Consider the following 23,390-nt stretch of genomic DNA (forward strand, 5'->3'; position numbering starts at 1 on the left):
GAGAAATTTTTAAAAACGTATGTAATGAGGTCAAAAAGACAAGAGGGCCCATCTGAAGTGTATTCCATTTAAGTGTCCAAAATCGGTAATGGCTTGAAGCACATCAAAGATAAAGAATTTCACAAGTTCATAAATATCCTAAGGAAAAAAATTTGACCAGAGTACCAACTATTTATTCTAAAAATTAATACAAGAAAAGAAACATTTATCTTGTTTCTTTCTGTATAAACATTATTTTAGGGTATATAGGTAGTTGATAGGAGAAATTTCTTCTTTATAGACAAATACAAGGTAATAAAAGTAGAAGGAATGATAGAAATAGAAAATAATTTTTTTAACAGTAGAACAATGAATCTAGGCAACAATCATCAACAGATGCTAAAGCCATTAGGTAGAAGGCTGATGGGGATGATATAGTGGGTGGATCGTGCTGCTAATACAGAACCCACAGGTCAAACTTAATGACTGTCACTAAGAGGGGACAACCAGACATTAGGGTGTATGCAAAGCAAATACACAGCACCACCTCCAAAGCATCCTTAAAAAAAAATTAAGCTGAATCTAAGCAAGCCTCTGGATCTACATTTTAGTTTAACAGGAAGTACAGGAGGTAGAGAAACAAGTTAGATAACACCAAATCAAAATGTGGGGCATTTTACAGGGCCATTGATCTAATTTCTCCAAAAGGAAGAGACAGGAAAACTGAGGGAGGGGTGTGGACAGAAAAGACTCAAGACTTAAGTGATGTAACAACTAAAAGTAATATGTGCACTTTGTTTGGATCCTGATTCAAACAAACCAACAATTACAAAATTACTTTTGAGCACTGGCTGGTGTGGCTCAGTTGGTTAAGTGTCGTCCCAGGTACCAAAATGTTGCTGGTTTGAATCCTTGTCAGGGCACAAGCCCGGGTTGGGGGTTTGATCCCTGGTCCGGGTGCGTGCATGAGGTAGCTGATCAGTGTTTCTCTCTCACAGTGATGTTTCTCTCTCTTTCTCCTTTCCTCTCTCTCTCTCTCTCTCTCTCAAATCAATAAAAATATATTTTAAAAATATTTTTGAGACAGCATAGGGAACTTAGGATGTAGACGAGGTATTAAATAATTACAGGGAATAATTATTCATCTTTTTAGTTGAAAAAAATGACAAGATAGTCATTTTTAATGTAAAAAGAAAAATTGTATTGAATATGGATGCATACTGAAGTGTTTAGGATAAAAGTATATGATAACTTAGATTTTTCTATAAACATTTCAATAAAAAAAAAGTAAACAGAAAAAAAAGAAAAAGAATTGATGAAACATGATTGGAAAATTTCAGCAAATAGAGACTTACGTGGATTCCTCATACTATTGTTTCTCCTCTTATGTGTGTTCAGAGTTTTCCATAACCAAAGTGACTGTGGAGTTACTAAGAGATACTGTTTCTTACAAACAACAGAACCCAAAATACCAGTTCAAGCCACAAATAGTGTGCACTATAGGCCAGAGACTGTGGGAGGGGTTGGGAGATTGTTTGTTCTGAGGTGGGTTACAAGTATATTAAGGCAAGCTTTCTTATGATGGAGCCCAACAGGCAAAGAACACCAATGAAAAGTTAGTATATTGACTCTTAAGGCAAGGGAGAGGGCTCAGCAGAGAATCCAAGAGACAGCCAACCCAGCGGGGGGGGGGGGGGGGGGGGGGGCAGGTTGGGGTGAAATTGAATGAACTGGGTTGGAGAGACTCAGAGCAGAGCTAGCTTTGGTGTAAAAGGGCTAATGTTAGGCCTGGCCTGAGAAGCCGACTCTGGACCCTATGGGACGGTGTATGCAAAACCCCCTTTTATGAGGCTGTGCAGTAGGTTGGAAATTGAGGCTACTTCTCTGTGTGAAAGTGGCCCATGTGGCTCTGATCCTTTAGGCAATAGAGGGATGTCCCATTCTTACCTATAGGATTTCTTTCTCTTTTTTTGGTCTATCACATTTATTATTGTAAATATTTATACTTGGTCATTCAGTTGCCTTCAGGCATAATGACTCTATGCTACTATAATCATAGCTATTTGATAAATAGATTGAGAAGTTTGGCTCTAGGATTTCAAGAAGCAGGTATCTTGGCATGGCATCCTTGACGCTAGTTAACAAAGCAGTCGCCACAGGTTCATGTGCAACCAGCAGGAGTCATAGCCAGTGAGTCCTTGTGTTCCTCCTTTAGAGCATACCTGACATGCACACGTACAAGTTGTAATGATGTTTCATTGAGAATGGAACACATGTACCAGTAATAATAGCCCACAGGGCCTACTGAGCACTTACTGTTTCCCAGGTACTGGTCAACAGTTTACAGTGGGTGTCTCATTTCACTGACTACTCTGAGTGTTTAAACTCTGAATGGGTCTGAGTATATTTCCAGCTTGGTAAATCTCAGCCTTTGTGCCGCGAACCAGCCGCGGCGAACAGGACTGTGCTCCGGAGGTGAAGAAGAAAAGAAAGAGAAGAGACAATGGGGCTGGGAGGGCTCTCTCCCTCAGGGATGCTGAGTGAGAGTCAAGCAAGCTTTATTCAGAGTCACAGCATTTTATACAGCGTTTTAGGGCATTCGGCCAACCTTCTGAACTTCTAAGACATTCCTAGATACAACACTTTAGAGGAGGCTGCAGCCACACTGGCATCTCAGAGGAATGTTTCCCAGATAAGGTAGGGGAGTATCTGGTCTAATTGGATCTGGGAACCATGCGGGGCTGAGCACACAGGGCAGCAGGCAATTAGGCGCTCCCTGATTTACAGGGGGCCTCAGCACTGACGCACCTGGCTGATCTCTTTCAAGAACACCAGGACGCCGCGGTCCGCTGCCCCGGGGCCCAGGACCCCACACCTTTGGAGGCTAATTCACTTCCTTCCCCACCACACACCCAATGTCCCCTCCCTGCATTTGTACAGAAATTCTTCCACTGAGTGTAGCTTTTTAGAGGGAACCGTTTTCTTATTTTCCCAGAAGTCCATCAAATATGCTGAATTCTGCCCAGCTGGTGTGGCTCAGTGGTTGAGCATTGACCTATGATCCAAGAGATCGTGTTTCAGTTCCCAGTCAGGGCACACACCTGGGTTGTGGGTTTTCAGCTCGATCCCCAGTGGGGAGCATGCAGGAGGTAGCCAGTCAATGCCTCTGTCTCATCATTGATGTTTCTCTCTCTCTCCCCCCTCTCCTTTCCTCTCTGAAATCAATAATATGTGTGTGTGTGTGTGTGTGTATATATATATATATATATATATATATATATATATATATATGCTGAATTCTGCTCCTTTCTGTTCTTTCTTCCACCTAATAGATGTTTACCAGTCTCCATATGCACCTAGGTGTACAAAGATTCAGAAGGTAGGATCCTAGTCAAGGAACTCCCACTCCAGCAGGCATCTCTTTATTCCAGCACACCACTGACCTTCTCCTGTCTAAGCCTGGTTCAGGTAGAACTGTCTACCTTTCCACAGCTCCTGCTCCTACACCCCCCCCCCCCACATTCATTTCCTAACCTTTGCTGCCCCCTAGTGGCAGGCCTGAAGAAAAAATTATATATCACTGTGCTTCAGGGGTTATGCTCCCAAGTAAAACAATTTTTTTAACCAATTTTTCTTTCTCTTCTTTTCTTTGCTTTTCTTTTTGAAAAACGACAGCAGGACTGAACCTTATTTGAAAGCATCAATATATGGTATCATGAGCTATAAGACTGGATATGTAATTTTTAAAAAAATATATGTTATTGATTTTAGAGAGAGAGGTAAGGAGGAGAAACATGAATTGGCTGGGGGATCAAAGCCACAACCTGGGCATTTGTCCTGACTGGGAATCGAACAGGCCGCCTCTTGGTGTACAGGAAGACACTCAACAAACTGAGCCACACCAGCCAGGGCTGGATACATAATTTCAACAGCACAATCACATCACTTTTGCTTGTATAGGCAGACATTAAAATTTAGTAACCTGAGAATTCAGTTTATAAGGACTTGGCTTTATAATTTGACAGACCTTGGCAAACTCACTCCAATGGGAGAAGTCATCAATCTTATCTATTTATTAGCCTAAATTATTATTTATAATACACACACGCACATTTTCAGGATGAAAATTTGTTTTAAATCAAACAGTGCTGGTGAGGTCTTTCCTCCTTTGCCCTGGGTGCTCTGGCTACTGATGCCTGAAATGCTCTCCCACCACACAGACCCTCCTTCCTTCCTTCTGAAATTCAGCTCACCAATCACTCGAAGAAGCCTTCCTCAGTACCCAGGCAGGCTGGTGTTCTGCATTCCCAGTCTTGCTCCTGCTCAGGAATGTCCCCCGGCTCATCATCTGCTCATTTATTTATCTCCCCAACTCCTGGCCCCTCAAGGCAGGGGCTCTTGTCTGCTTCCCTCCAGAGCTCTTGCCTTTATTGGGCACCCAGCATTGTCAGAGCTCTTTAGTGAAAGTTTGTTGAATGAAGAAAGTGAGCAGGGGAGGGTCCAATGGGGCAAAGGCTCAACAGAGGATATAACCAGAAGTACAGAGGGAGGAGTATGCAATTCCAACTAGAGCAACCAGGAAAAAAGGTCATGCTGGATGAGAGGGAGTTAGATAAATTGAAAAGGCGGAGGAAGAACACGTTAGACTGTGCTTTTCCTTCTTATCATTTATATAATGTATAATTGGCTGTGGTTACCTCGGTGTGGCTATTTAGTTCAAGCTCTCTCCCCTCTTTAAACTGTAAGATGTTTACTTCATAGTTCAGGGTTGTGTCATACCCAAGGATGAGCTGAGTCATGGGGAGAGAGAGACAGTGCAACGAGGTTGGCCTAGAGCTGGGGAGGGAGTGGCCAGGTCACCTGAGCACAGGGACCCATCAGAATCCACAGCACCTCTGTCCTATTCAAGCTCCATTTGCTTCTAGGACTCCTTCCTTTGTAATCAGAGGCATATACTACATTTTTGTTTTTGTCTTTTTAAATCTCACCCAAGGATATTTTTTTCCATTGCTTTTCAGGAAGAATGGAAGGGAGAGAGAAACATTGATGTGAAAGAGACCCATTGACTAGTCGCCTCCCCCATGCACCCAGATCGACAAGGGCCAGGGATTGAGCCTGCCCTTGGCTGGAATCGAGTCCGGGACTCCGGGACTCCTCAGTCTGTGGGCCGATGCTCTAACCACTGAGCAAAACCAGCCAGGGCAGAGGCATAAACTTTAAAAATGATCCTAGAGCTCATCTAGTCTCCATTTGCTATTCTAAAGCTAAACCAACTCAAAAAGGTAAAGTGAAGTATATGGCGTGATGGGGTGAAAATTCAGACCAACTACTATTAACTAACATAGACTGTGCTTATTCTGTGCTAGCTTTCTAAGGGTTTTAGATTTATTAACTAACTTCTCATTTCAACCTGTTATGGGTTGAATTGCCCCCCCCCCCCCCCCCCCAGCTATACTGAAGTCCCAACTCCCAGCACCTGTGAATGTGACCTTATTTGGACATAGGGTCTTTGCAGATTTAATCAAGGTATGATGAGGTCATTAGGGTGGGTTCTAATCCCACATGGCTGGTAAGACACAGACAGACACAAAGGGAAGAGGGCATGTGAACATGGAGGCAGAAATTGGAGTGATACTGCCACAAACCAAGGAACCCCTGGGGCTACCAAAGCTGCCAGAGGCAGGAAGGATCCCCTCTAGAGCCTTCAGAGGGCACGTGGCCCTGTAGACACCTTGATTACGGATTTCTAGTCCCCCAAACTGTGATAAAATAAATTTGGGTTGTTTCAAGCCATCCAGTTTGCGGTCCTTTGCTGCAGCAGTCCCCGGAAAGTATTCACAACCCCCTTAGTATTTGAGTACCCTGAGGAAATGGGCCCAAGGTCACTCCGTTAGCAAGTGGTGAAGCTGGGACTCAAACCAGGCTGCATTCTTAGCCACTAAAGTCTGTTGCTTCTCAAGATCAGCTTTAAATCTCATTCACCACTTGTGAGGCCTGCAACGCCAGGCTGGACAGTCATCCTCTGAACTGGCCCACTCCTGAGAAAGGGGAGCGCGCCTCAATCAGACGGCCCTGAGACTCACACAAGCATTATGCGCAAGTGCCCAGCACAGGCTCAGCACAGTGAGCGACAGAGTGATCGTCCCCTTGCTCAGGATCACAGAACTAGCTGGTGTAAGAACCTCAGTGTCCAGCTCCAGAGCTGTTAGGAAGCCTGCCTCCTCCCCCACGCTTTACTTAACCCTAGTATGTTTTTTCATGTCTTTACACTTTTATTTAAAAGAAGATAAAAGCTCACATACTAATGCATTTTCTTATTAACTAAAGGGTTACTTCTGCATAATTCTACAATTATGTTTATGTACAAAGGACACTAGTCTGTTTTTCCCACTCACTCTCCTTACCATATATTCCTCTAAGAAAATACAGAAGGACATGGGAGATAAAATTTCTTCCTTACGTTTATTAGAAGAGGAAACAAAGGTAAGACTCTAAAGAGCATTATTTTCAGTTAGCAGGTAACTATTACAAGACGAAAGATTCAACAATAACTTACTCATTACATACTTTTATTATATTTGACTGTTTATTGTATAAAAGTATAATACTATTAATAAAAATAAAAATTAATTTTAAATTTATCACCAATTGTATACATGGTATAAGTAAACTACAGACCCTTTCCAGATCACCAGTCCATAAGGAAAGGGCTATTTCACAAATTACAGTACATTTTTTTTCTTATACTGAGTCCCATGGAAACAGAAGTTCCTTCACAATATGAGTTCTGAAGCCAGTATTTCTTCTTGTCACCAATGAATGCCAGTGTTTTGAGAAAAAAGTTTCCTCTGTAGATATTCCACCAATTTAAGTCTTGATTTTAGTGTTTCAATCTCATAATAGGGGATCTGTAAAGGGGGGGAAATAAAATTTGTCATAATCCTTCGCAATCTGAAACTCCCCTGGTTTTTTGGTTATTTGTATCTCATGCCCTCGTGAGCAGCAGTATGTAAGCTCCTGGAGGGCAAAGCTCACACTAACTTATTCATCCTGTAGCCCCATTGCCCACGACAGCACGTGGCGCAGAGTAGGGGCTCAGTAAAAATAAGGCAGAGCATGCAAAGAAAAAAATTGGGGCTCTGGTATTGTCAGATTAGGGTGAAAGGTGAACTTCACCTGGGAGTGATGAATGACCACAATCAGATACTCAAGAGTGGGAGACCAGTGTGGTGGTGGGAGCAGCTGGACAAAGTGAGAAAGGCCAGAGAGATGGAGGGAGATTAGGGGAAAGGGAAGCTACCCCCGAGCTCAGAGCAGAGGGCCTGGCTGCCAGTGGGCTACGGGGAGCCTGGGATGTTGAGACATCCAGGAGCTTTGACTTTATCCTGTAAGCAATAAACAGTAAAGGCTCTGAACACACTGGAACAACTAGTTTTAGGAAAATTAATCTGAGGATGTACAAAATGGAGTGGAAAAGAGTAACCAGACAGGAAAGCAGAGAGCAGACTGGGGGACAGCTCAGAGAACTTGGGGACACTCCAGGTCCACCACTGTGGCTCCTCACGTGAGACCTTCTGACATGATTTATGACATAAACATAAGGCCTTAAACATTAAGTGGTTTTAATGAGCTCTCCTGTCCATTTTTACTCATTAAATCAGGTAGAAATTAAAACAGATATTCCAATAATTTTATAACTGAACACACAAAATATAGAGATGATATATTATAGAATTGCACATTTGAAACCTATAATTTTATTAACCAATGACACCCCAATAAATTCAGTAAAATAAAAAAATGTTCTTGACTTTAAAATAAATAAGATTCTTGGTCCTTTGGGCTGGCAGACCACTTAGTACCCTGGAAAAAGTGAATCTGAGCTAGAAATTGTTTTGGGAAGAAAAGAGATGAAAACAGACCTGAACCACGTCATAGCCAAGCAAGCGTAGGTGTCTTTGTTTAATAGCTTCCTTCCCCAGTAAATGTTTGCTATTCAAACAAAATCTTTTTGGACCATCAATGCACAGCGCTACCCTGAAAAATCAGAGAGACAATGTCAATTTTTCAAACCACCCCAAATATTTATATAATTCTAGCCAGAAGGGTTTATTTGGGATTTGCTTATACTATTTTCCAGGGAACAATGGACGTGTTATCCTTTGCTGAGAAAGCACTCAATTTTATTAATATTGAGGCTCATGAAATGCTACAAGTCATTTCCAAAACGGGTATGCTGCAAAGCAGTGTTTTAATTTTCAAAATGTATTTTTATTTTCTTAAGAAAATAATCATTGTTTATTAACCTCAACAGTCTTGTAACATTAACTACAAGTTTTCTTTACCTTTTATGTATGTCTTCATCAACTTTAAATGGTAATACAAATCCTTCTTCATCTAATTTAATTTCGACATCTGGTGAGAGAAGAAAGGAAAAATTCTCCGTGTGATACCCTCGCAAACACTATCTTCCTTGCCTTCTGGTTCTGTGAATCCTTCCACACTGCATTTACCAACTGGCTGAAGGCTGCAAAGTAATGACCACACCAGACAATGGTGAGAATTGTAACTTAACCGGTCTATAATCAACCAAGTCAGCCTTAAACTAAGGCGGCTCAACTATACAAAGACAAGGAGTGGGTTCTCAGGCTGTCTGGGGTATAATAAGAGCCGTGTATATATACACACACAACTGAATCCTTCAATCCAGAGTGAAGAAAATCCTTTAAATTAAGCAACGCTAGGCACCTACACACACTGAGCCTTTCATCACTGGCGCTCCCAGAGCCACTGGGGTAGGTAAAGCTTTCTGCTCCCCAGCATGTGGTCCTAGAGCGTGGACAGACTCAGACTCTTTCCTTCCCTCTGATGTTCTGTCATCCTCTTTGTAAGAGGAGCTCATATCAGAAGGGAGTGAGAGGTGGCCACCTGGAGTCTATAAAACACTGTCCTCTTTGAGTTGATTTTCTTTTACCATTAATCTTTAAAAATTGTAAGGGCAGAAGACTTGGACTCTCTAGTCAGTGCTGTCCAACAACTTTCATGATGACGGAAATGTTTATACCTCCACTGTCCAGTACTGCAGCGTGAGCGACATGTGGCTACTGAACAACTGGATGTGTGGCTAATGCGACCCAGGAACTGAACTTTGAATTTTTTTAAGTTTTAATTATTTTCAATGTGAACAGCCACAGGTACTAGTGGCTACTCTACTGGACAGCACTGGCCTAGAGTACAACAGCAGCTAACAATTACTGAGCACTCACTGTGCTCCAGGTATTATTCCAAATTATTTCATATAGTCCTTAAATGGGTCCTTGAGTTCACTACTCTCTCATTTTACAGAAAGAAGCAAGTAGAAAAGCTTAAAAACTCTGCCCAAAGACATTCTGCTACTACATGGCTAACACATGGGGCCTCAACCCCAGACAGTCTGGACTCGAAGCCCTACTGCACCCCTGTTCCACTCGCCCTTAGGGAAGGGCCAAGTCCATTTTGTATTTCCAGATGTTCTATGGCAACTAAGTCCCAACTATTCCAAATGAGAACACAGGCTGAGGTTTAGTAAACAACAACAAAACTCCCTATTACTCACCTATTGTGTAGTAATAGGGTGTTAATACTTTTGAAGCAAAATACAATCTTGCTCCTAAAAGGTCGATCAGTCCAAACATCACAGACTTATAAAGCTGAAAATCCATGGGTGTCTCCAAGGAGCAGCACGGAGTAAGAAATGATTTCACTTGATACTTAGGAAGAAGTTTTGGACCCTACAAGTTGTATGTGCAAATATGAGAAAGAACAATAAGATATAAAACCAACCAGATAAAATTTAGTAAAACATTTAATATTAGCTCAGGAGTGGTAAAATGTTCTTAAGCAACATAGGAAGCCTAGAAAGCTTAACAATTTCAGTATAGTAGAAAGGCATCATAAACATTAAGTTAAACTAAAAAATTAAAAACTAAGAACCAGCCCGGCCGGGCGTGGCTCAGCGGTTGAGCATTGACCTAAGATCCAGGAGATCACAGTTCAATTCCCGGTCAGGGCACATGCCCGGGTTGCGGGCTCGATCAATGACTCTCTCATTGATGTTTCTATCTCTCTTTCTCTCCCTCTCCCTTCCTCTCTCTGAAATCAATAAAGATAAAAAAAAACAACAACACTAAGAACCAGAAGGAAATATATGCAACATGCAGAATAGCTAAAATCTGTTTTACAATGAGTTCTAGAGGAAAAAAGATAAACAAGCCAATAGAAATATGAGTTAGGGAGTAAAAAGACAATTCACAGCAAATGTAAGTGACCAAAAAACATTTGAAATTATGCTCAACTTCATTATTGCTTATTAAAATAGTTTAAACATATGACATACTTTTTTTTAGAGTGGAATGAAAAATTAAAGGGACTAATGTCATACTGAAATAGAAGTGGGGGAGATGTGGCCACCTCCATTCATTGCTGGGGAAATGGGACATCCACAACTATCAGGGAAAATAATCTATCAGTACTTATTAAAATTAATCCAGTAATTCCACCTTTATGAATCTACTCTCTAGATTAAAAAAGCACAAAGGCTCCAGTATGAAAGGATATACAAGGATGTTTATTACATCACTGTTGATAGCAATGAACATTGGAAAAAACCGGGAAGTCCATCTGTGGTGGAATGTAGGATCAATATCAGGGACTACGGTGCCATTCTTAAAAAGAATGTGTTTGGTCTTTAAGTATTGCACTGAAGAATGTCCATAACGTACTGGGCATAAAAGCAAACTGTACTTTGTCCCATTCCATGAAAAGAGAGAAAGTGAATAGTATTTATGAACTTGTGTACATTTGGACATAAAAACTGCCATTAACACAGTTCTCCTTCAGGGATGGAAAGAGGTTGGGGGTAATATTATTTGTGTGCTCAGTACTAATAGTGGCATCTTTCCATTCTTATACCTTATTCCCAAACGAGCTACTCTTAAATGTGGTTCAGCCATGTACAAAGGGTCAGGCAGGGATGAGCACATCTGGAGATGCTGTTTCTGATTTTACACCAGGTGTGCGAAAGCATCGTGAGAATGAATCTGCAGAGTACTTATGGGACGCACAAACTCCACCTTCACGGAACCCCATCAGATGAGAGCCTTTGCTTAAAACTGTACTTGGGATGATTTAGGATGTGTTCAGTCCAGAGTCAAACTGTCATACCCAAGAGCTACAGGGCTAACACCCTCAGCATGGTTCTTCAAGTATTATGAGTCAAACTTTGCAGCACTTGATAAAGCCTTCCAAGAAATCTTACACACCAGGAAACGGGTCCTTTAAGGACAAGAAAATAGGAGTGGAGCCAATTTATCAAAGAAAAGGCTATCTGGTGGCCACTAACTCCAAGTGAATGAAAGTTCTGTTTTAATGAGGTTAAGATAAATCAATAGAGAAGGAACTGGAAAAAAACGTTAGGTGGCTGGGGAGAGGGAACAAAAGAAAACTGCCCCCACAGAGAAATAAAGCACATAGCTCATGCTTTTACCTTATAGAAAGGGCATTCTAGAATCGAGGTTAAGAAAAGCTGGGTCAGTTGTGCTAGACTCAGTCTGTCCAAATATGATTCCTCACCTGAAATAATAAGCATGCCAGTCATAGTTAAATTTGAATTTTGACATACGTAATGAGAAAAGAATATTAAGAATATACAACATTCATTTATTCACTCCAATAAGGTACTCTTAAATGACACTATGAAAAGAACATGCTAGAATTAACTATACCTTCTTGCTTGCCATCAATACAATCTCATTTTAACTTCCAAGAACTGAAGCTCCTAACTAGAGAATATATAATTATGAGGAACAAAATGGTAGCTGAATTAGCGGAAACTTCTTGGAAACTGAGATTTTTGACATATTTGGTGGCCTTCAATTAAGATACTAGTTCTCGCTCAGAGAGACTGTAACATGTTATTGTGACTGTTACCATTGCTGTCACCACAGCCCCCTAAGAATACTGTTTCTCCGCTAGGGCAGCAGTGTTTACCGGAACCTGTTTCTCCCTGGATGCAATGTTCTAGCATGCTTTAACTCTGCATTCACACTACCATCTGCAACTTCAGATGTCTTCTTTAATTACGGAAGAAAAAAGGCAAAATATTGTTCAATGTGAAAGGTACATATGTGACTTGACAACACCCTAAGTTCAAAGGTTAATTTTTCCACTCAGGAGTTACAACCAACTCACCTTGCAGCTTCTGAAGAAAGTGAGGGCTGAATATTTTTGCCATAAAGTTGACTGGATGGCATTCAATAAGTGAACAAGAATGGAGAAGTTTCAATAGTGTTTTGGGAGGAAAAGAATTGAACTGAGCGAATAACGTATCTTCTAGCTTTCTAAATAAAGCAGGGGCATTTGGTGGTAAATAATTCAGTTTTCCAAATGGTTCTATCAACGCAGATATCTGACAAGGTGAAAATTCTTCTGAACGGCAAACAAAAGTTTCCGCCACTGCATTCAGGATGGGTTTTGAAAGGATGTGTTTTCTACTGCAGTACTCCATGACCTTGCTGATAGCCTCGGGGTCCATAGTAAGACAAAGTGAGGCTACATGCCGCTCCAGGGCTGTTATAAAAAATCGGTCATGGTGCCCAAAGTATATGAAAGCTTCTAAGACTTTTCCGAGCTCTTCATTAGTGAAATGAGGGATATGCCTCACAACATATTTACCCAATTTTATAACCAGAGGAAGTGCCTGAGTTTGATCAAGAACCACTAGGGCAGTGAGCATTTGGCTTATTGATTTAGGACTCAGTTTGGAAACTATAGACAGAGAAAAGCTGTTTATCTTATTTAGAAATGTCTGGTGTTGGTCCACTTTTTCAGTACATGTCTGCAGTATTCTATAAAGGGCGACAGTATCCTCAGGGGTAAATTCTTCCAACTTTTCACCTTGTAATTGATGTATAATCAGGTCTACTGTCGCACAACCTGGACCTTGTAGTTTAAGCAGACTTTCTGCAAGGACACAGAGATTGTGGACTTCCAGGCAACCCCTTTTGAGACGATGTTGACATTCTGCCACCAGGTTCAGTAACAAGCTACTTTGGGGATCCACAGACAGCAGAGTCAGGGCTTGCAAAGCAGTCACCAAACTGGTGTTTGACAGACTTGAGGGTTCCTGTTCAAACTGAACACATAAAGCTTGAAAGACGGGATTCTCTAGGATTTCCTTTGGTGGCCTTTGATCACCATCTTTTTTTCCGACTTCACAAATCCGTTGTAAGGCTCCTGCTGCCATAGTATCAGGCAAAGTTTGCAGTGTGCTTATAAAACTTAGCACTTCTTCTGATGAAGTGAAGTTGTTCAGTCTCCTGTAAAATATCTGTTCATCCATGTTTTTGAGATTTTGTTCAAAACTGTCCCAATCATGTACTTGAGGTAGCCCTGGCTCACCCACAGGATGAAGGTCATTTCCATTTTCTGAATGGAACTTTTTACAACAGGCATGATGGAACCTGACCCTGAAAGGCCCAGGTTGTAGTGAGCAGAACAACCACGGGTACAGACGCTCCTTGACAGCCTTGTGAACATGATTTATAGGTTGATTTTTCAGAGCAGACAGAGCTCCATTCATCCGAAAATCAGATAAATGACAAAGATTTCTCCGCAAGGTAATTAAAGCCATGCCATCAGATTCTCAACTCTCGATTTACAACTAAACATAGGAATAAAAAAACATGGTCAAATATATTGAGAACATGACTCATTCAACATCAGTACTAGGGATGAGTACCCGAAATAAGTGATCAATAAACATTTCCCACCAAAGCACAAGTACCAGAAGGGCAGAGCCACTGCATCCCAAAGCTTAGAAAATTGGCTGGCATCTAACAACAATCAATATCATTTGCCAGGCACTATTTATTATGCTTTACGTCCTAAATTAATGCCTCTAACACAATGAGCTAAGCACTTTTATCACTTCACAGGTGAGGAAATGGAAGCACAAAGAAGGGATTTTTATCCAGTTTATGCAGGTTGGGGGGGGGGGGCAGAGCCGGGATTCCAGGACAGGCGGTCTAAACGTGAACACGTGTCCTACAAGCAGGTGGAAGGAAGGCCCTGCGTCCGGGTGAATCTGTTTTCCATCAGTGGCCAGGACCCACCATCGTTAAGTTTTGGGGGAGTCAAAAGTGATACGGGATTTTCCACGGGGGCCGGTGCCCCTAACGCCTGCGCTGTTCAAAGATCAAAAAGGGCAACGAGTCAAGCGGCCCAAATTCCTATAAGTCGACGTAAAGCAAAGATTTTTTTTTTAAAGGTGCTTAACAGGTGCCGAGGCTTTGGTTCCCCCCGCAGCCAGCGCCGAGGCGGGAGGCGGCCCAGCCTGGCCCAAGGCTAAGCGACTGGAGGAAGTGAGACGAGGCCGGTCCGCGAGGGGAGGGGAGGCCTGGCCACACCTAACCCCCCGCCGCGAGACGGAAGCGAACGAAAGTGCGGGGCACGAGGGCACGGGGCGCCCCGGGGGCCGCGTCCTCCTCGGAATTAAAGGACCCCCGGGGCCGGGCGCCCCCAAACCCGGCGTCCCTGGGACCTGTATTCAAGCACCGGAAGAGCGCGGGGGCCTGAGGAGAGCTGGGCCGGGGCCAGAGCAGACCGGCGCCTAAGCGGCGACATGGACCCCCAAAACCGAGCTCTGCACCCGCGCGGACACCTACCGAGCTCAGCCCGCCGGAGCCCGGAGCAGTTCTTGAAGGTACCGGAGCCTGGGGGCCTCCGGACGCGCGCACGCCCGGAGGAGCCGAGCAACCTGGCTCAGGCGCGCCGGCGGAAGCCACACCCCCACGCCCGGCGCGCTGTGATTGGCCCAGCTGCCCTCCGCGCCTCCAATCGGTTCTGGTTTACACGGAGAGCACGCGCGGCGACAGTGTGCGCAGGCGCCGGAGCGGCGTCCCCCCGCCCCCCCCGCATCGCTGCGCTCTCCCCGGGCGGACCTGGCCGGGCCGCGGCAGGTGAGTCTGTGGGGCCGCCGCAGGCGCGCCTGGGCCACGCGCGCAGCACCGGCCTAGGGGCGGGCGGTGAGGGGGCGGCGAGGGCCCCGGCGTTCTAACCCCGGCCCGGAAGGCCGCGCCCTGGTCAGGAGCCCGGCCCTGCGGGGCTGCGAGCCCGGCGGTCGCTCCGCCGCCACCCGGGAGCGCCGACCGGCGTTTGCCAGAGCGGAGCCGGCCCCGTCGGTGGCTGTGGGCCCCTCTTCCGTCGGCGTCTGTGTCCGGAACCCTTTCCTGGGCTGGGGTGCAGGCCGCAGGGGGGCGCGGGGACGCGAGGGGGTGTCGGGAACGGGGCGCGGCCCCGGCGGGATGGGGTCCCGCTCCCGCGCCGCCCCGCCTGACCTTGCTCTGTTGTAAGGCGGCTGTAGGACGCAGAGGTTCAGGTCGTTCTCTGAAGCGCCCAGGCCTGTGCGCGGCCCCTCGCGAACGTTCCGGGTAGTTGGTGATGATAACAATAGGCGGTGGCCGCCTGTCACTGTCACTGCGCCTCCCCGGCTGGCGGTGAGCCCTGAATGTGCGGCGCCGTCGTGTATGCTCGTTCCCGCGCTCCTTTATTCCACTAATTCACGGGGCGCCCTCTGCGTGCCAGGCACGTCCTGTTCTCTGAGCATATTCCATGCTTGTCAACATGTTCCCTAACACAGGTCTTTTATTTTTTTTTATTTGTTGCTTAATTTGTCCTAAGATGTAACTGGCTAGAGGAGCATGAAACTTGGTGGTTCATTCACCAAAAATATTTTGATTTGGGTTTAAGTTTAAATTTTTCCCTACAAATTGACAGCCCCCCAGTTGTGGACACGGAATGAGTATGAGGAGAGGTCTGTGAGTAATCTTTATTTTATTACTGCTGTCTCTTCAGGAAGAGCTTGTGTGCTAGTGGATTAGAACTGTTTGCCTTCCATCAATACATATTTAAGTACATATACACATGCACTTACATATACTTGACATTGAGTTAAATAAGAAAACAGTATTTGATTAAGTTCATTACTAGTTTATTTAGCATTAGAATCAAGTAGGAACCAAGACTCCTACAATTTTAATGGAATTTTTACTTTTACCATTTTTAAAAACAGGAAGCAGAAAGGAATCTGAGATTTATTGAACACTGCTCTGTCTCAGCCACTGTTCAGGTGCTTGGTTTCTCAGTCTTTGGGCATTTCAGTGACTCTCCCGGCTTTAAGGGTGAGAGGGCTGAGGCACAGATCCCTGGGGAGGCTTGCCTGCACTTCTGCAGTTGTGAATGACTGGCCCTGGATTGAAGCCCAAGTAGTCTGGACCCCAGAATGATTTCTGAGACATGGAATTAGAGCCTTGTTTCTCTGTTCTCCTTGGTTTGATAAATTCTCTTTTTTATGACTCCTTGATAATTAATGCTAATAAATTCAGAGAAGTGTATTTCATATTTTGTGTGGATATTGTTGGAGTCTTTTTTTTTTTTTGAAGATCATGAGGGAGAACCACTACCTGCAGATTGTTACTCCTTCATTAGAAAGAAAATCCCTTTTCCCCTTTTTTATTTTTCAGTGTAACTGTTCTAACTCTAGCATATGCCTGGAGGCAATGAGAAGGTTTTTGTTACTCTATGCTACACAGCGAGGACAAGCAAAGGCCATAGCAGAAGAAATATGTGAAAAGGCAGTTGCACATGGATTTTCTGCAGATCTTCACTGTATTAGTGAATCGGATAAAGTAAGAGCTGTTATTCCTCTGGTTTTTATTGTTTTATGCTTTGAAGATATTTTGGTTGAGAGTGATGTTAAACAACAATATAGGACTTTAAAAGCCATTGTAATCCTTTTTTAAAAAAATACTCAGAAGTTTATTTTGTCAAGAGTTTTAAGATTCCTGCCAGCTTTTCTTTATACATTTAAGTATCCATTTGAATTAGACTAAACTGTCTCAAAAACGGAAACAGCTACTTAACCAACATGGAAGTAGTAGTCTGCCTTGTTTATCTCATGGGGGGCTGTGAGAACAAATGAGATGTATATGTTCACATGCATAGGTGTGCTTTCTACCTCATTGGTGTCAAGAGTTCCTCCAAATGAAGGGGCATTTAATTCTTTTGCAAAATAGAATATAAAGTGGAAGCCTTAGGGTCTGGAGAAGATTCAGTTTCATTAGATCAGGGACTACTTGTGCATTCCATCTCTGCAGAAGTCTCTACTTTAGGATACATGAGATCTTAACAGATCTATGTTCTTCTTACAGTTAGTTCTTTTGAGACCTCCAGATTTTACTGTTTTATATGATCCAGGTCATAGCAACTAGCAGGGTCTTTTCATGCAAGCACAAGCTGATTTCCCAGCCACTAAGCAGTCAAATTTAGTTCAGTACTTCAAAAACTACCCTGCTGGTACACTCTCAAGTTTACAACCTCCTCTGGCTTTCCCCACACCTCTAGTTCAAAAGTCTAGACTGTCAGCAGCACAGGTGAATTATAAACTCGACTCATAAAAGGAGAACCAACTAGTTCTTTTATGTAGCAGAACCAAGGTGATTTCTGATGTAGTCAACTCACCCAACAGGGAGCATCCTGGAGGACACCATCAGTTGTCAGGTTCTATAGTAACTTGAAAGTAAATGTACATTGCGGGTGCCACATGGTGGAATACAATCTGAATCTGTTAGAAAAACAAGGTCATTATATAATTAACTCTGATTTGGCCCCTTGGGTCAACTCACCACCCAGGTCAGCATCTATTTGAAAGTTAGGTGAGAAGTTAATGTTTTTTAATACCATGTCATCATTTGCTCTCCCTAGCTGAATGGTTTCTCCAGTTCTTGATCCGAGTTTAAACAGGTAGCTCTCTACTTTCTGGGTCATGGAAGTCCTTTTCAAAGTGGAGTTACTTTAACAAACTGGATAGAGTTTAATACACAACTCATGAAGTGCCTTATAAATGTTGAATCTCCTGATAAAATGTTAGCTCAAAGTCTTATCTATTATACCAGCATGAAAAGTAAGGTGAATTCCTTTGAGCCAAACTAGATGATACTTGTTAGCAGTAGAGCTCATGGAATCATAAAAACACTGTAGTGCTCTATTTGAAATATTTAAATTTAGGTGACAATTAGAATGAAAAAGCTCAATTTTAAGACTTGGAAACACTGATCTCAGTTTATCACTGCTGATGTCCTCAGCTCTGGAGCCCTGAGGGAGTGATAGCCAGGTTCCCTGATGCCTGAGGAGTAACAGTTTCTCTTTCCAAGTCGAAAATGCTCTGCATGCCTCTCTGCCTTTATGCCATGTGCCATACTTGTGATGGGTTCAAGACAGGAAACTAAGCTGATTGTAAGTCAAAACTGCATGTGGCAGTAGATCTCTGACAGGACGTTCCTGTTTTGTAGTATGATCTAAAAACTGAAACAGCTCCTCTTGTGGTGGTGGTTTCTACCACGGGCACAGGAGACCCGCCTGACACAGCCCGCAAATTCGTGAAGGAAATACAGGACAAGACGCTGCCGGTTGATTTCTTAGCTCACCTACGGTATGGATTATTAGGTATGTACTATATTTTCTGCTCTGACTGTACTGTTATTACTGGCTTTCATTCTAGTATCTGAATGTATCTTCCTAGCCTACCATTATAGTCTATCTTAGGCTCATAAATGGACCCTGTTCTTGATGGGAAAGTGCATGGAAATGATTTAAAAACTGAGAGATTTAAACTTTTAATTTTAAATTTTCAACCAAGTATGAAAATGTTAGCCCATTTTCTTACCAGGAAACATAGAAGCAATTCTTAATTTATTCAACACAGACACATAGAAAGTGATTGTTTTCGTTGTAGTTGTACCTTCTGTGCTTGAGGTTAGGGATCAGCAAACCTTCCAAAGGCCCAGATGTGTAAGTATTTTGGGCTTTGCATGCAAGCCATCTGGTCTCTATAACAGCTACTCAACTCTGCTGTGGGAGCTTGAAAGCTGCCATTACAGTATGTGAACAGATGGATTTGGCGGGGTGCCAATAAAACTTGATTTACAAAGAATGATGGTGTCTTTGGCCCACAGGCTATAGTTTGCAGACCTCTGCACTAGATCAGAAAAGTCTGCAGATACAGAAATGATGTTTTTAAACCAAATCCTTGTTTGAAGATTTCCATATTTTACACAGATTCATGGAAACAAGAATGTGAAAAAATTTTTCTGTTAACAGAGGCCAAAAAATATTTGTTGTTTCAACATGTCTGGTATTTTTACATTAAAAAGTGGGAGAAAATTATCTCATACTTAGTATTACTCAAAGAAAAAATAAGATGTGAAGCTATACATTAGTCTTGTTCTGTTGAAAAGAGCACAAATATCATTGTTTTAAATATTTTATTTGTATATATCTTCTTTAAATTTAAAGCTTGTTATGCACTGAAAACCTACTTGGGCTCTTTAGGTCTGGGTGATTCAGAATATACATACTTCTGTAATGGGGGGAAGGTGATTGATAAACGGCTTCAGGAGCTTGGTGCCCGGCGTTTCTATGACACTGGACATGCGGATGACTGTGTCGGGTAAGAGCAATGCACTTCCCTGTCATTTCCAGGAACCCTGTTTGTACATGATGAATGGTAGCGAGTTTTTTAAGTTCATCATCTTTGTCAGTATCTGCTAATGGAAGAAATTACAAAAGGTGTGCCAGTTACCTTTATCTAAAATGTGTAGGTATTTGTAAAAATCAGCATGACTTCTTGGTGATATTTTAATATGTAGGGAGAAAAAGATCAATAAATTGGCTAGGCAAAGAAAGATAATCGCACTCCATTGATGTAATTATCATTTGTGATATTAGAGTAGACTTGGGTTGGGTAAGTTCTTTTAGCCTCGTCAGAATTTAGCATGTTTGTTTAAAATTAAAACTTTTTAAAATAAAGACTACCAACTCTATTTTAATTATAGAGAGGAGTAGTATTCCTATTACCTACTACTGAAATATCCTTATTTCTGTTCTTTAACATTTTACATGCTCGTGTTTTTTACATCTCAGTGCTAATGCACTCAGAGCAATATTCTGCTTTTTAACTTAGTGATCTGTCAGTAATTCTGGTATTCTGAATAGTCTTCCTAGTGTTTTTGACAGTTGCCTGGCATTCTGCGGAATGCACAGACACTGCCATTACCTATTCTTATGTATTTAAAGAGAGAACTCAGGCATTTGTTCTTTTTCCCTTTTTCCTTAAAACTATCCAGTTTAGAACTTGTGGTTGAGCCGTGGATTGACGGGCTCTGGGCTGCCCTCACTAAGCATTTTATGTCAAGGAGAGGAAAAGAAGAGATGAGTGGGACTCTCACAACAGCATCAACCGTCCCCCAGAAGATGGACTCTGTGAAACCGGAATTAATGCACATCGAATCACAAGTTGAACTTCTTAGATTAGATGACTCAGGGAGAAAGGATTCTGAGGTTTTGGAACAAAATGCAGTGAACAGAAGTCAATCAAGTGCTTTAATAGCAGAGTTTGAGTCCTCACTTACCCATTCAATACCCCCACTTTCCCAGGCCTCACTCAATATTCCTGCTCTACCACCAGAATATCTACAGGTGCATTTGCATGAGTCTCTTGGCCAGGTAAGCAGTCTCGCTTCATGCTATCTATCATCTTAACCATGGATGTGTTTTTTTGTTTGTTGTTTTAATTACATTACAACATAGGTCAACAATTTATGGCCTGCTCGCCAAATGTGGGTCGCCACCTCTCTTTCATAAATAAAGTTGCATTGAAACACAGGGCTGCCCATCCATTCACAGGAACACAGCCACACCCATCCACTCACAAGTCCTCTGTGGCTGTTTCTGCACTACAGTGGCAGAGTTGAGTAGTTGCCACAGAGGCCTGTCCCATGCACTACAGAAACAGCTGTAGTATTACATTAGTTCTGTCTTTGAAGAGTAAATGGTCAAGAGCTCAGCTGCTCCAGTATTCTGGAGAATTAACTTCTTGGTTTCTTATTTTAGATATGAGTCAGTGAAAGGCAAGTTATTGTGGGCAGTCAGGATATTATCTTAGCAGCTAAACTTAAAGGAATCCTTTAGAGTAAAATCTCTTCCAGTATGGATTTTGGTATCCTGGATGCTCCATTTTGGGGATTATTCTTTTTCTTGATAATACCTTATAGACCTGTTTTTGTCTATAATAAGTCTTTTTCTTTTCCTAGAGTATTTTCCCTATCAAAACAATGGTTTTAAAGTGGTCTGTAAATTTTTGAGCTCAAGCTGAATAATAGCTAACTTCTCCCCACAACTACCAGTATATATGTACCCTGAAATTTCCTACCTCATGCTTATGGTCAATTTTCAGTACAATCTATTAATGCAGAGCCAAGTCCTCTTTCCTAGGAGTGACTGATTGGAGTTCCACAAGGGCTTTCATACATAAACTGCATCCTCAGAGCAGCAATCATGATTTGTACTTTTTTGTTTTCTTTTTAGTGAAGAAAGACTGGGACATTTGAGAAACAGTTTAAGTACAGCTTTCTAATACATTAGAACTATTTGCAAACATCTGATGTGATAGTGTTTTTTTTTTTTTTTAGCACCATACATTTATAGTGTGTTTCTAAAGCAGTCAGATAACAAGTATGTTTTTACATAAATAACTATGGGTTATGGGTTTTGGACTTATATTGCATTATTTTGTGAACTGTTTAATTAAGTAAGGTAATTACAATAAAGTACAATTTAGCCAGGTCTGGGAACTAAAGAGAGAAGGCTTGGCTCTGCATTGACAGATTGGCTGCACTGGAAATTTTCCCTAAGCTAAGCATGCTTTAGGAAATTTCAGGGTACCACGTGTTGGCAGTCATGGAGAGAAGTTAGCATTGCACTTAGGCATGCTGGAGGAAATTTCAGGGAACAAGTGACTAGTAAGTACATGCCTTGGCTGGTGGGTGCAGAGTGCACAGACATGGTATACAGGCCCCATCTCACGCTATGAGGATGGAGATGTGACAGTGGCACAGCGAGCCCTGATTAATCTGACAAGTCACTTCAGTAGGAGGAGGGTCTGCTGAGAGAGTTTCTTCTATGGTAGGTGTCACTAAATAGACTTCAGTTGCTTGTCAGTAACATGGTTAAAAGGTTTTTAAAATCTCAGCTATTTAAGGAAAACTTGTATAAATCTGCTCAAAGGACACACTAAGAGGGAAAGAGATTGGAAAAGTTTCTCTTATTAGGACATCCTTTTGGGACTATTGCCTTGGGGAACTTGTGTGGGGCAGGGGAAGGACATCCCTATGCCCCACATATTACCTACAATTCAGGCTCTCAGCTCTGACGCTCTTCCAGCTTCCCATGCAGCCACTTATCCAAAATGAATTAACTACATTTTGTTAAATGTAAGTTTCTACTTTTTTAATTGAATTTATTGTGTGACATTGGTTAATAAAACTATATAGTTTCAGGTGCACGGTTCTATAATACATCATCTGTATATTGTACTGTGTGTTCACCATACCAAGTCAAGTCTCCTATCACCATTTATCCCCCCTTTACCCACTTCTACCCCGCTCCCCTTTCCCTGTGGTAATCACCATACTATTGTCTCTATGTCTATGAGGTGTTTTTTTTTCCTTATTCCCTTCACCTTTTTTCATCCAGCCCCCCAATCTGCCCCCCCTTCCCTTCTGATAGCTGTCAGTCGTCTCTGTATCCATGAGTCTGTCTCTACTTTGTTTGCTAGTTTATTTTGTGCAATAGATGCCACATATAAATGAAATCACATGGTACTTGTCTTTCTCTGGCCAGGTCTGTCCATACTGTCGCAAAAAAGAAGGTTTCCTTTTTAATAGCTGAGTAGTATTCCACTGTATAAATGTACCACAGCTTTTTTTATCCACTCATCATCTACTGATGGGCAATTAGGATGCTTCCAAATCTTGGCTATTGTAGAAATTGCTGCATTGAATATAGGGATGCATATATTCTTTCTAGTTGTTTCTGATTTCTTCAGATATATTCACAGAAGTGGAACTGCTAGGTCATAATGCAGTTCCATTTTTAATTATTTGAGGAAACTCCATACTGTTTTCCACAGTGGCTGCACTAGTCTGCATTCCCACAGTGCGTGAGGGTTCCCTTTTCTTCACATCCTCACCAACACGTTGTTTTTTGATTTATTGATGATAGCCTTTCTGACAGGTGTAAGGTGATATTGTGATTCTTATTTGCATGTTTGTGATGACTAGTGATGTTGAGCATCTTATCGTATGTCTTTTGGTCATCTGTATTTCCTCTCTGGAGAAGTGTCAATTCAGGTTCTTTGTACATTTTAACTGTATTATTTGTTTTTTAAAAGAACTTAGGAACATCAAGTTGGAAAGGTATGGGGATAGTACAGAATTGAATGTCTTTAGTTTCCCAGGACAGGTACCACTAGCACATGT

The 23,390-nt window shown here is 42.3% G+C and overlaps 2 protein-coding genes across 10 annotated transcripts in view; one reads left to right on the forward strand and one right to left on the reverse strand.

The window, feature by feature from the left end:
• The window catches only part of MTRR (5-methyltetrahydrofolate-homocysteine methyltransferase reductase), a 41,926-nt gene that overhangs the window by 1,404 nt on the left and 17,132 nt on the right, over positions 1–23,390 (forward strand). Inside the window, exons 1-6 of one of the 5 annotated variants that reach the window (XM_081133609.1) lie at positions 14,982–15,255; positions 16,088–16,144; positions 16,539–16,703; positions 18,366–18,519; positions 19,405–19,522; positions 20,199–20,577. In XM_081133609.1, the coding sequence (XP_080989735.1) occupies positions 16,575–16,703; positions 18,366–18,519; positions 19,405–19,522; positions 20,199–20,577 (780 nt within the window). In that variant the 5' untranslated portion in view covers positions 14,982–15,255; positions 16,088–16,144; positions 16,539–16,574. The other 4 variants (XM_081133608.1, XM_081133611.1, XM_081133612.1 and 1 more) reach the window with 4 other exon arrangements.
• On the reverse strand, positions 6,424–15,509 carry FASTKD3 (FAST kinase domains 3). 5 transcript variants are annotated; one of them, XM_081133613.1, is made up of 7 exons: positions 15,354–15,509; positions 12,208–13,678; positions 11,504–11,589; positions 9,575–9,749; positions 8,325–8,394; positions 7,902–8,016; positions 6,424–6,887 (listed from the first exon to the last, which is right to left on the reverse strand). In XM_081133613.1, exons 2-7 carry the CDS (start codon positions 13,646–13,648, stop codon positions 6,789–6,791), a joined length of 1,986 nt encoding a protein of 661 aa, XP_080989739.1. In that variant the 5' UTR covers positions 13,649–13,678; positions 15,354–15,509; the 3' UTR covers positions 6,424–6,788. The 5 variants fall into 5 exon arrangements, 3 of the variants coding, with proteins under 3 accessions (XP_080989739.1, XP_080989741.1, XP_080989740.1); XM_081133615.1 differs by lacking the exon at positions 15,354–15,509 and adding an exon at positions 14,682–14,807; XR_013998535.1 differs by lacking the exon at positions 15,354–15,509 and adding an exon at positions 14,682–14,786 and having other exon boundaries at positions 6,535–6,887; positions 8,325–8,506.

This window comes from Miniopterus schreibersii, assembly GCF_964146895.1.
Source record: "Miniopterus schreibersii genome assembly, chromosome: 3".
NCBI lineage: Eukaryota > Metazoa > Chordata > Mammalia > Chiroptera > Miniopteridae > Miniopterus > Miniopterus schreibersii.